Source organism: Theropithecus gelada, chromosome 14 (assembly GCF_003255815.1).
Source record: "Theropithecus gelada isolate Dixy chromosome 14, Tgel_1.0, whole genome shotgun sequence".
NCBI lineage: Eukaryota > Metazoa > Chordata > Mammalia > Primates > Cercopithecidae > Theropithecus > Theropithecus gelada.
Window position 1 is genome coordinate 115,040,978 of NC_037682.1, and position 13,320 is coordinate 115,054,297.

Consider the following 13,320-nt stretch of genomic DNA (forward strand, 5'->3'; position numbering starts at 1 on the left):
GTCGGGTGCAGTGGCTCACTCCTGTAATCCCAGCACTTTGGGAGGCTGAGGTGGGTGGATCACTTGAGGTCAGGAGTTTGAGACCAGCCTGGCCAATATGTTGAAACCTTGTCTCTAGTAAAAATACAAAAATTAGCCAGACGAGGTGGCGCATACCTGTAGTCGCAGCTACTTAGGAGACTGAGGCAGGAGAATGGCTTGAACCCAGGAGGCAGAGGTTGCAGTGAGCCAAGATCATACCACTGCACTCCAGCCTGGGTGACAGAGCGAGACTGTCTAAACAAACCAATAAACAAACAAACAAGATTGTAAGCCCTCAAAGGGCAGGATTTCTGTGTATTCAGCTGGCTCATGGGATTTCCAAGGAGGATTTGCTAAGGCAGTTTCTGGGCATGAGCCTCTTCGAGGCAGCCGTGTTGCTGGGAGGGAGGTGAGCACAGGACCGGGGGTCATGAGATCTGACACTGACCAGCTCAGGAGCTGGGGCAGGGGGCTTCTCTCTGGCCCTGGTCTCTTCCTCGATGCCGTAAGGATTGGATTAGATAATGTAAGGATGGAGAGGGGAATTGGATGCCTCTCCTGTGCCAGTTGTGTTTTTAGTTCTCTACCTGTGTGCTTATTACAGTACTGGTTTTATGTTTTATGTGATTTCTTAGAAAATCATGTCTTTTCCACACAGCCAAGTGCTCACTCTGATAGTCATGACAGCACCTTCTTCTGAGAGGTGCTCTGGGCAACATCATGGGGGGCTGGGCAGCCTTCTTGGGTCCCTGCTTCACTGTCAAGGTGGTGTTGGCAGAAGGCAGAACAGCAGTAGCTGGCATGGTGGATCCCAGGAAGCACCCTGGAGGTGTCCCTCCTTCCTTCTCTTATCGGGATATAATGAGAGCCCCACTTTGCTGTGTCTGGCATTTTCTCATTGGTGGAGGCCCTGGCTGCAAAGTGTTTCCCAGCACCAGATTCTCCCCACTGTGTTTCTCCACACCGAGCCCCGTTCCTCAGCCTGGCCTCCTAGGGTCTGTAGGAGGGCAGAGCCTCATCTTTGCTTTTTAAACACACAAGCAAGTGCTCCTCCTCTTGCCCTTCCTTGCTAACCCCACAGAACCGGGGTGCGTGTGCTAACCTTGGCCATTGTCATGCAGGTGTTAAGCCCCACCTACAAGCAGAGAAATGAAGACTTCAGAAAGCTCTTTAAGCAGCTTCCAGACACGGAGCGCCTCATTGTTGGTGAGTTGGGTGACCTGGGAGGGGCTGGGGAGGAAGTCTGGGGAGCCCCCGGCGTAGCACTCAGGGTGCTTCTGTCTAGAGCCCTCAAGCCAACCCAAGTAAGCAAGGGAACAGGGAGAGAGGCTGTCCAGAGCCCTAGACCCAGCTGTCAGGGCTCGAGGCTGAGTACCAGGCTTATGGCAGCCTCGAGAGCCCAATCTGGAGTGAGTCACTGGCACTTTTATCTCTGCAGATGGCCCGGTGGCAGAAGGGGTTAGCATAGTTGTGGATGGGGGAGGGAAGTTAGTTGAATTTTGTTGGTCTTTCCCACCTCTAGCTTCCTTGGCCCACTTTGCCATCACATTCATTTATCTGCCTCTAGGCAGTTGCACGTCACGCCACCTTTATGCTCCTCGTCATGAGATGGTAGGGACTTCCTTGGCTGCTAGTTCAAGTGCCTGGCACCCCTTGTCCATGGTGGGCGTTGGGCTCCCCCAGTGCTCGTGGGAGGGATGACATGCCTACTCTGCAGTGGTTTGCTGAAAATGCTTCCTGCCTCTGAGCTCCCCTATCTCGGCTCCTACCACAGATTACTCATGTGCACTCCAAAGAGACATTCTCCTTCAGGGCCGACTCTACCTCTCTGAAAATTGGATCTGCTTCTACAGCAACATCTTCCGCTGGGAAACTCTGGTAAAGACCTGGGGCATGCTCCCCTGAGCCGTCTCCTTGGCTGTGGCTGAGCAAGCTGCCCTCGCTTTCTTTTGCTGACTTCATGCTCTTCCCAGGCCTTTGCGTAATTAACAAAAGCATGCCTGAGTCTTGAAAGATACTCAATTCTAAGTCCCAATAATAAGGTCTCCTCTGCCATGTTTTCCCCTTCCTCTCTCCCCTTTGGGTGTGGAAGAGAGGACTGGGAGCATTTGCTTTTGTCAAATGCAGGCAAATATTTGGCATGAGTGACTGCAGGAGGAGGTATAGTCAAGTAGAAAGGGCTTTGGCCTTGGGACTCTGAAGAACCGGCTTGCACAATTTCTGGGTTCTGCAACTAATTAGCAGCGTGATTTTAGGCTAGTCCTTTCTTTGCCTCTGTTTCCTCATCCTATACACTAAGGAAGAGAAAGGTTAACTAGATATTTGTTTGTTTGTTTGTTTGTTTGTTTTAGACACAGTTTCACTCTTGTTGCCCAGGCTGGAGTGCAATGGCGGGATCTTGGCTCCCCGCAACCTCTATCCCCCAGCCCCTGAGTTCAAGCAATTCTCCTGCCTCAGCCTCCCGAGTAGGTGGGATTACAGGCATGCGCCACTACACCCAGCTAATTTTGTATTTTTTAAGTAGAGACAGGATTTCTCCATGTTGATCAGGCTGGTCTTGAACTCCTGACCTCAGGTGATCCACCCGCCTCAGCCTCCCAAAGAGCTGGGTGTACAGACATGAGCCACCATGCGTGACCTAACTAGATGATTTTTTATGGTCACATCCTGCACCAGTATTCTGTGTTTCTGTAAGTGGCAAATAATGGCAGGACCTCTGCACATTTAGCAGACTATGGAGAAATTAGAAAGCTCCTTGCCCAAGAATCAAGATACTCATGGCTGTAGACAAGGCTCAGTCCCCACTTTGCTGTCTGCCCACTGTGAAATAAAGGGGTAAACCAGATGATCACCAATGTGGCCTCTTTCAGGGTTATAAATATGTGATCTGACTGTCCCTGTCTACACTGGCGCCCCCTGAACACTGTTTACCTGACTTACTAATGCCCCCCTTTGCTTGTTACCCATTCTCTGTCCTCTTGGATGCCAGCTGACAGTCCGTTTGAAAGACATCTGTTCCATGACTAAAGAAAAAACAGCTCGCCTCATTCCCAATGCCATCCAAGTTTGCACTGATTCAGAAAAGGTAAGTGGAGTCTTACTCTGGCCTTTCTAATCCTCCCTTGTACCCCCTACTCTTGTATTTCTGCCCTTTCTTGAATTGCATGAATATGGAGGGCAATAGGATTGGGATGAGAGGTGGTGGTGCTAAGGGTGGTGCAGATTCCAGGAACCACCTCCTGGATGGAGAGGCTTGGGGAGGCTGAGCAGGGGGAGGATGGAGTGGCCAGACATTGGACCTGGAGTCAGAATACCTGAATTTGAGTCCCTCGACTGTTAGCGTGTTGTGTAGTATGTTTGAGCCTAAGTTTTTTCACCTGCAAAATGGAGCCAGCAATACCTATTTAACACACTCTTGAAATAATATCACATATCTGAAAACACTAAATTGTGAAGCAGTATGCAAATGTTCAGTAGTCGTCATTATGTATGAGCTTAGCTGATTGTCTCTCGAGAGGATGGGGCATCAGATAGAAAATGGATTGTCCTTATCAGTATGGGGAGAATATGTCAGCTAAAATTCAGGACAGAGCAAACTTTTCATTAGAGCCTGAAGATGAAGAGGTCCAAGGCTAGGGGTAGACTGGGTTTCTGCTGAAGGCCGAGTTTACAGTTTGGACTCAGGCAGTTTGGTGGCAAGAGCCAGGAGACTTTGGGGTCAGATAGTGTTTGGTTTGACCTATATTTGTTTGGTTTTTAAAGTAGAGTTATTAAAAAACAATTGAAGGCCTGAGTGTTGAGAAGCAAATGGGGCCTCTGGGGGTCCTGTCCTGCAGCAGGCCTGACTTTCAGATGACGGTGCTTATAAGGCAGATCAGGGCCTTCCTGGGCTGCCCTAGTTCTTTCCGTTTCAGACGCTAGGTTTGGATCCTGGGGCAGCTGCTCAACTCTACCCAACTCTACCATGGCTACCTGGGCTTGGAGAATATGTGAATATTAGCTACTTTTACAGTCAAATAGGGATCTTGTAGAAGAAACAAGTAGACAGACCTATCAAAGTCTCTCATTCTGACCCAGCAAGCAGGTGAAGTGACTGTTGGTCCTAGTTCCATTGTATGTTGGGCTGCAGGCCAATTCCAAATAGCCCAACTCCTTTTTGTTTTGAGATGGGGCCTCACTGTATCGCCTAGGCTGGTCTCAAACTCCTAGGCTCAAAGATCCTCTAGCCTCAGCCTCCTGAGTAGCTGGGACTACAGTGCATGCCACCATGCCTTTTTTCTCTTTTTTCTTTTCTTTTTTTTTTAATGAGACAGGCTCTCACTATGTTACCTAGGCTGGTCTCAAGCAACCCTCCTGCCTCAGCCTCCCAAGTAGCTGGGACTACAGGCCCAAGCCACTGCACCCAGCTCCAACTCCTTTCTTTATGCAAATACAAAAGGCAAACCTTGGTGCCACACTTAGTCCTTCGTAGCGGTCCTGGCTCATCCTCCTAGTCTTTCCCTAGTGTTTGCATCAATGGCTAACTAAGCTGATGGCAGACCTCATCCTGGGGTAATACTCATTCAGGGAAGTAGCAATGAAGGAGGGTGGGGAAAGAGCTCAGGTCAGATTTACATAACATGATGTGTAGCATAACAGGTGCCCATTACATCTCAGCTACTTCTAAAGTTGATCAGAAAGAGATATGGAGGCATTAAGACCTGAAGCACTGAGTTGGTCCATAACCCTGGGCTTCAGAACGAGGTCTGGTTTTATTTTCTGGCAGAATCTTTTTAAATATAAAACAGATAAAACACATCTCAAACCTGCAATCTGCCAGCATGCTTTGTTTCTATAAGATGCATGCTAGACCATGAAACTACATAGCAAAAGGTCTTTAAGAGGATTTGGTTGGGAGAAATAGAACAAGCAGATCTCAGGGAAGCCTAGGCTAGTCCTAAAGCTGAGCTACATCCCTGAACACTAGAGGAGTCCTTGTCTTTTCAGTCCTTGTCTTTTTATTCCCAACATTCCCACTTGAGTCTTCATATTCTTCCTCAGTGTCAGGCTGCCATCGTTCTGACGCCTTCTGCAGTTTCCATTTGGCCCACAGGGAGGCAGCCTCTTCAATCTGTGTCACCTTAGCAAAGTGAGCAGTGTTAGGGATGCCCAAACACCTCATACCATGAGCCTGACGCCATTCAGCAAAGGGCTGCTGGAAGCTTTGGGTCCTCGGCAGGTGTAGTTTCCACAGTTCTCACAGTCGTAGTTGGTATTTAGGCCATGAAGCTTATACGGCCAGTAAGGAATGAATTTGCCATCCCAGCCAAGTGGCAGGTTTTTTGGGTTTGTAAATGATCTCGTTCTCTTCATCTTCACTCTCACTCTCACTGATTTGCTCTTCTCCCTCTTCTTCTTGCTCTTCTCCCTCTTCTTCTTGCTCTTCTCCTGTCCTTTCTTGCTTGCATTGTACATTTTCATGAGTGAGATGTCGCTGTTCCCCGAGAATCTCTACGTAGTCATAGATCTTTGTAGATCTGGGCTTCTAGAAAAGCAATGTCTTTGTTCCTCTCAGTGTCTCACTTGGTGCCCTTTGACTTGGGATTTTTGGCAAACAAAGAGTTTTCAAGTGACTCCAGGGACTTTCCTTTGGTGCTGAATAGTCTCTGGGCTCACTCTTCTGGGGTCCTGCCACATTTCAGTCCCAAATTAAGAGAGCAGGTTTCAATCTGTCCACACCCAGAGAGGGCAAGTCCTCCCAGGAGGAGAGTGCAGAGAGGTCAAGATGGGCTCCAGCGTGCGTCCGGGCACTGCTTGTCTCTTTTGGCCATCCAGGAAAGATCCCATTCTCCCATTTCTTCTCAAATTCAACCTGAATCTTCCCAGAAAGTTTATTCTGATCTTGGAGAGGCTTCACTCTGTGTAATCCTGAAGGTACTCAAGCAGCATCTCTAGGTATCTCTTAACGCTCTGTATTCTTCCTGTCTTTAGGAATGTCAAATAATTGGTCTAAGATGGATAGGTGTGTGATATAATCCAGCTTCTCAGATGCCTTCAGGTTAATGTACTTGAGGTAACAGTCATGGAGATCGAGGTAATGACCATATCCCTCTTCATCTGTGAACTCCACCCAGTTTTGTGCCTCTTCACTTGGATTCTCTCAAGCCTTCAGGAGCTCCTCAGATTCCACTGACATTGGCACATAGATCTCATTCGGGTGCTTCTGGTGGAATTCCTTTATTTGCTTGAGTCTGTTATAGAAATCAGCAAACTCACTGGGTCCTGAAATGTCATTGAGCTCCTCCTTTTGTAATCCATCCTTATCATACAAATCCCTCAGGTTCCCACTGACCTCCATATACCTATCTTGCATAGCCCAAGTGCAGTGATCAGAACTGATCTGGTCCCAGAGCATGAACTTCTTAGTGAGCATCTCTTTGGCCATGATGTCCATGAGCCGTTCCTTCTCCTCACGATAGCGCCGCTGCTGCTCCAGTATTGTCTCCATCTTCCCTTCACCATGGCCTCTCGTTGTTTTTTGAGGCACAGTCTCGCTCTGTCACCCAGGCTGGAGTGCAGTAGCGCTATCTTGGCTCACTACAACCTCCGCCTTCTGGGTTCAAGCGATTCTTGTGCCTCAGCCTCCTGAATAGCTGGGATTACAGGCGCCCGCCACCACACCTGATTAATTTTTGTATTTTTAGTAGAAGCCGGGTTTCACCATGTTGACCAGGCTGATCTCGAACTCCTGACCTCAGGTGATCCATCCACCTCAGCCTCCCAAAGTGCTGGGATTACAGGCGTGAGCCACAGTGCCCTGCCCGGTTCAACCTATGTTTTGGACACTAACCAGCTTCTTGATTATACAAGTTGCCTAACCTCCACCAGCCTGTTACCCTTTATTAGTTGTTAGCTTTGTTTATTATCTAAGCCTTTTTGTGTGGTTTAAATGAAATAGCATTTGTGGACCACCTTGTGGTTGGTCAGTAAAATCTTCATTACTTTCTTTCTGTCTGTTGAATGGGTAAACTCCACAAGAGCGGGATCTTTCTGTGTTGTTTCTTGTCCCTCACACATGTAGATTAGTGCTAACACATACTGATATTCAAATATTGGTTGAATGAATGAAATAGGTCAGCGGATCAGTAGGTTGTGGGTTTGTCTTGTCCTTCCATTTAGGCTAGTTCATAGCTCACCCCTTACCCGGTTCCAGTAGGTAGGTGAGGGACATTTCTTATGGAGATGAGAATTTCAAAACAGGGAGAAAAGCACTGAGGAAAGTGTGGGTAAGAATGGAAGGACTTTGTCACACTGGGAACTTAATAGTACCAGGTACCCAGGCCTCTGCTGTGCTGACCCCATCTCTGAAGCGGATGTGCGTGATCACAGGTAACTGAGAGTCATTAGTGTTTGAGGATGAAGTCAGTATCTTTTCTTAAAGGAAGGAGGACCATGTCTCTCTTAATTATATTGTAATTCAACAGATATTGTTATTTTCTTTTCCAATCTAGCACTTCTTCACTTCGTTTGGGGCCCGGGATAGGACGTATATGATGATGTTCCGGCTCTGGCAAAATGCTCTCCTTGAAAAGGTAAGTACTGCCGAGTTTTCTTTTACTGCGGGACTGGCTACCTCTAGAGAAGCCCGTGTCTCCTCAGGGTTCTGGGAATCCCCCACTGATAGTATTCTCCTGCCGATAGTGTTGACCTGAGTCCTGAGAGTCGCATGTCATCTCCCATGAATGGCCTCAACACCTCCAGGAGTAAGGCACTCATTATCTTCAGGCACTTCAGTTCCACTGCTTTGAAATGTCCCAGGATTTTCTCCAATCGGTTATGGTAATGCATGCAGCCATGAAGAAAGAAGTCCTTAAATTCACAGACCCCCAGAAATAGGAGGCACAGCAGGATGAGGGCCACCAGGGAAGCCCCAGGGTTGGTCAGGAGATAGAACGGGAAAGGGGAAGAAGTGGGCAGAGCCTTCAGTGTAGTTTTGCAGGAAGGAGCCAGGGAGGCAGGGCAAGCAGGCCAAGCAGGTCTAGGATTGGCTAGTTTGAATTATTTCAGCAGGCTGCAGGTGCCTCAAGTTGCCTGGAAGCTCGGACGCTATAATAGATAATGGGGAGGGTGGGAATATGAGCCCTGGATGGGCTGGCTGCGTGTGAAAGGCCCACTCCTGGATGAGTTATTTCCTCTCTCTAGGAGTTAGCTAACCCTGATGGGTCCCTCCCCAGTCAGCAAGGCCCCAGCTGCCACAACATGAAGTACAAAAAATGTAGTTAACACAGCCACCACGAATTGACTAGTTGAGTGTTTAAATGAAACTATGAAGAAACACAGTAGAAGGCACCCCTTCATGCAGTGAGCTGTGATTGCACCACTGCATTCCAGCCTGGATCACAGAGCAAGACCTGTTTCAATTAAAAAAAATAAAAGGTCCCACTCAGATGCAGCTGGATGTTGAGAAACTGTCTCCAAGCCAGAGAAAGAAATATAGGAGAAAATGCACACACACACACATGCACGCATATAATGTTTCCCGCCGGATTAATTTTTATGTGTGTGTATTTATGTGTGTGTGTGTGTGTGTGTGTGTATATATATGATTATATGATTGACATGTGTGTATTTAAGTATATACATATATTGGCCTTGATTCTGGCCCAAGCAAAAGGCTGCGTAAGAAAATTGCGTGGATTTATTATTTGGAGTTTCTTCTATTCTGAGAGTCTGTACCCCTAGTATCACTCCTGATAACTTATTTGAGCTGCGGTCCTCTGCCTTCACTCGCCATCAGTAATGGTGAAATGACCATGTGTTTTAGTCTCCACTGGCAGGTTTGAGTTTTCAGCTCACAGCTGCTGTCATTTTTAAATAAGACACGGGGTCATTCCTATGCTTCGCAAATGCCCTCACAAATAATCGTAGGACTTGGGCCTGCTGAAGAGGGTCTGCTAACTGTGCTTGTCCTGATCGTGGCTGGCCAAGGCAAGCCGGGTGGCATTGGTCAGGGAAGGCTGCAGAGAGCAGGCAAAGAGTGGAGCAGGGCAGGACATGGTTTGGCAGAGAGGCAGACGTGTCCCAGGTGGGGTGAATGTTGCGCATAAAGGCCAGAGATAGGAGGGGGAGGTCCAGGAGAGAAGGAGGTGATACCTCCCTCAGGCACTATGAGGGCCAGCGTAGAGAGCTGCCACCTCCAACCCCGCCGGCCTAGAGGCAGGGCCCCAATTCTGCCATTCCAAGCACTTTAGTCAGAAAGCTGGAATCCTAGCTCAATATACTCTGCCACCTGCCTGCTTCTTAAACCATACCTGAAACCGTGGGCTTGGGAGCTCTCAAATTCTTTAGGAAGTCTATTGGTGCAACCGTTTTTGAAATGGGATTTTTTTTTTTTAAGATAATGATTGCTTCTGTTTTTCTTCATGCCCTTGTCCTCTCTTCCACACACTTATCCCTGCCACCTTCTCCCCTTCCTCCCAGTCTGAGACTCATTCATGGTCTCTGCCTCTGATCTTAGTTCTTTGACATCCCGTTGCTTCTCTTTGGAGACTCTGAACCCAATGAGAGCAAACTTTTCTTAGGGCAGTGTTTTTTGGGAGGACACATAGGCACCCAGTGAAATAAGAAAACACTGGAACTAATGCTTAGAACTGCAGGCAAACAGATTCCACCTCAGGTTGGGTGTCACGAGGTTAGGTGAGATGACCTGTAAGGTTCCTAAAACTGTGGGAACATAAGACTCTACCCAAAGGAACTGTCCAGCTATGGAATGGGCCACCTTTGAGGTTGAACCTCATTCTTGGAAGTGATCCAGTAGGGTCTGTAAGGCCACAGTTAATATAAGAGGAGATTTCTGTGCAGTGTGGTGGGGCACTGGGTCAGTGGACCTCTGGGCATTCATTCAGAGTGCTAATCAGAAGCTCTGGGATCGCCTTGGCCCCAGAGTCACATGGGTTTATGCCACTCAGTGCTGGACCTTTTCCATAAGAGCAAAAGGTGAGACAGTTACCATCCTCTGGGAGCCAGTTGGTCACGTTCTACAAACCTCTGTTGAGGGATCGGGCACCGAAAGGCCAGTTCCTGGTTTTGTTGAAGTCCACATTCCTAGGCAGCAGACTGGTGTCCTGCTGAGACCCCCAAGGCAGATGGGGGTGGTTGCTGGCCTCTCGTTCAGCTAAGGAGAGAGGAGTTTCTCCTCCTCTCCAGGGGAACCAGCCAGGCTCAGTGCCTCTGTGCAGAGTGGGGGACCTGAGGAGGAAGGCTCAGTCATTCCTTTTCTCCCCTGAAGCCTCTGTGTCCCAAGGAGCTCTGGCACTTTGTTCACCAGTGCTATGGGAACGAACTGGGCCTGACCAGTGATGACGAGGACTACGTGCCCCCTGATGACGACTTCAACACAATGGGGTGAGTGAGGCCGAGGGCGGCTGCCCAGCGCAGCCATGCAAATGCCTGCAGGAAGAACCTGCCAGGCAGAGGGAACAGCACACATGCCTGTGCAGCCCTGGAATGAACCACGGAATGAACGAGGGAAAGTGGTCACAGGTCAGGGAGCTCGAGGGGGCAGAGCCCAAGGGCCTGGCCAACTTTATGGTTGGCTTTTACTAAAAGTGGGATGGGAAAGTTTGGCCTAGGTAATTGCTAAGTTCTGATTTAACATTCCAGCAGGATCACTCTGGCCTCTGCACTGAGAATACATTGAAGGGGAACCAGGGCAGAGGCAGGGAAACCCGTTAACAGGCCGTTGAGTAATTTAGGTAGTTAAATGAGGGATGGTGGTGGTTTGGAGGAGAAATGGCAATAAGTGTTTAGTTCCTGAATAGATTTTGAAGGATATGTTGATGGAACAGAAAAGAACCAAAGGTGGCTTTTAGACTTTTTTGGTTTTACTGCCTAGAAGGATGGCCTTGTTCCAGACGGAGATGGACAGTACTGTAGGCAGAGCAGGTTTCAGGGGGAAGATCAGGAGGGCAGTTTTAGGCAAGTTGAGATTGAGATGCCTGTTAGCCAAATGGAGATGTCAAGTGGGCATTTAGGTATGGAGTGTGAAGGTCACAGGGAAGCCTGGGCTGAGGCCATAAATGCAGCAATTATTGGTGGATAGTCATGAGATTAGCTGAAATTTCAAGTGACTCGGTGAACATAAAAAGAAGTTCAAGGACTGCCTGGGAGCACTCAACGAGGGGAAGAAGCAGCTGAAGAGAGCTTGAAAGCACATGCAGGCCCTAGGAAGGTTTCCTGTCCTGGGAGCCAAGGGAAGGAAGTGAAGCAGAAGGTGTTGTCACTGTGTCACATGCTGTCGATAGGTTAAGGAAGATGGGAAGATGTGCCCGTAGACTGGCACAAAGCATGCTTGAGAGTAGAAGGGTAGCTAGCTGCAGGCTTGGTGGTGGTGCCAGAGGCATACAGGGAAGAAAGCAAGAAAAGAACGTTGAATGTCTATTGTGCTTAGGTCTGGGCTCAGTCGAAAGAATAGTCTTGTCGCCTAACCTCTATGAATACCTATTTGGTTATCTCTAAAATGCACATGATTTCCAGAGAGTTGTCAAGCATCTGGATTTGTTAAGTACAGGTCAGATGAGGATGATGATGATAGGGTGATGATTGCTCTCTTAGAGGAGGCAACGGCAGCATCCCTGAAGTGTTCCTAGACGGGCACCCACCTTCATCTCAAGGAGGTTTTCTTTCTAGGTGTGTAATGCAGGGAAGTTTTCTAGTTATCATCCAGAATTTGGCAATGCCACTGAAGGAGCGCTCGTGTCCAGAGTCCTGTCTTAGTCACTGTTTGGGAAATGAAATGCATGCTCAGAACCCAGATATTTGATTCAGAGGCTTAAAATGGAATGGGCACCCACGGGAAAAAATAGCTTAAGACAAATAATCCTTTCATTGAGGTAGGGATAACTCTAAGGAGGCTGCCTAGAAAAGGTGAGTTCGCAGCCAGAAATTTTACATGGGGGGCAGGGAAGGGTGGGGTGGGATGTGAAGGAGATTTCAGGAGAGCAGTGGGGTAAGCGGGGGATTTTTGGTTAGAGGAAGATCATATACAAAGTGAAGAAGCAGGAAATCTCATAGATTTGGATGAATTGAAAGGTCTGAGATTCTTAGAATAATTGGCCGTCTTGAACCACTGAGGTTAACGTGGACCCACTGGTGTCTTCTCTCAGATACTGTGAAGAGATCCCTGTGGAAGAGAATGAAGTGAATGACAGCTCATCCAAGAGCAGCATAGAGACCAAGCCAGATGCCAGTCCACAGCTGCCCAAGAAATCCATCACCAACAGCACACTGACATCCACAGGGAGCAGTGAGGCCCCCGTCTCGGTATGGGCAGTCAGCCTTTGGCTTCTACCCCCAGTCCTGTGGCCAGCATTTCCTAGCATAGTTCACTGGGAACCCAACATGGGGAGCAGGTAGAGAGGAGATTGGTTACATTGTGGTCAGTTTCCTCAAGGAGGCATTCTGGAGCAGATGGGCTCTCTGTATTCTAGTGGCGTAGCCCGGGGTCCAGAGCTGGGGCTAGGTGCCTGGGGTACAAGATTGGGTTTGACTTCTGAGCAGATGAAAACCATTTCAAGTCTGCTGTGTGGGCTTTGCTTTTGCTGGACTGCTGCTGATCAGCCCTTCTGGTAGAGGACAATCCCAGGTGTTTTTTCACTGCCTTGATCTGACGTCAAAGTCATGCATGAATATAGAACTGTAGAACAATTAATTGTTTATCCACTCATTTGGTTGATATTTATTGAGTATACGTATTGTGGCTTGTTTCTCCACTGTGGTAGACTTTGTGGAAGCCATAAAAATGTGTAAGAGGACCTCTGTCCTCTGGGACTCTGTTATAGAGGAGGTAGAACCTTGTTGAGGAAAGAGGGTCAGGGCGTGTGCTGGCAGGCAGAAGAACAGGTAGGGTTCTTCAGGAAAGGACTCCCTCCAAAGGGAACCTTGTATTTCAGTAGGCTGTGAGTCAGACCACCTGCCCTTAGAATGAAAACGTTATTCATTGGATGCCTGGTCTTTATTTTCCATCTCTGAGGTTATCTTTAAAATGTAAAGAGTTGTATCAATTCCCTTCCAGGGCTAAGCATTTTAAAAAATGCTTATGAAGCCTTTCGAGCTTCTTAGGATAAACAGGTACCACCTGGAGGCAGGCTGCCCCTGTTGCAGGATGGTGCAGGTGCAGCTCCAGGAAAGGGCCTGGCCCTGTGGGGACCAGCTTGTTGTGCTGTTGGAATGGCGAGTGTGAGAAGTGCAGTCAGTAGTCCTTGTACAGTGTTTGCCCATCCTCTGTGGCAGCTCGGGGGAAGGGCCTTGGAGCCTGACTCT

The 13,320-nt window shown here is 48.4% G+C and overlaps 1 protein-coding gene and 1 pseudogene across 6 annotated transcripts in view; one reads left to right on the top strand and one right to left on the bottom strand.

Moving 5' to 3' along the window:
• LOC112606835 (GRAM domain-containing protein 1B) overlaps window positions 1–13,320 on the top strand; it is a 277,260-nt gene that overhangs the window by 242,050 nt on the left and 21,890 nt on the right. For all 5 annotated transcript variants that reach the window (XM_025357752.1, XM_025357756.1, XM_025357753.1 and 2 more), the window contains 6 exons: window positions 1,143–1,227; window positions 1,796–1,899; window positions 3,011–3,106; window positions 7,512–7,592; window positions 10,289–10,404; window positions 12,165–12,321. In XM_025357752.1, coding sequence (XP_025213537.1) covers window positions 1,143–1,227; window positions 1,796–1,899; window positions 3,011–3,106; window positions 7,512–7,592; window positions 10,289–10,404; window positions 12,165–12,321 — 639 coding nt within the window. The remainder of the gene's footprint in view (window positions 1–1,142; window positions 1,228–1,795; window positions 1,900–3,010; window positions 3,107–7,511; window positions 7,593–10,288; window positions 10,405–12,164; window positions 12,322–13,320) is intronic.
• On the bottom strand, window positions 4,181–6,524 carry LOC112606837 (annotated as a pseudogene). Its single transcript, XR_003115696.1, has one exon. The product of XR_003115696.1 is annotated as a splicing factor 3A subunit 3 pseudogene (transcript).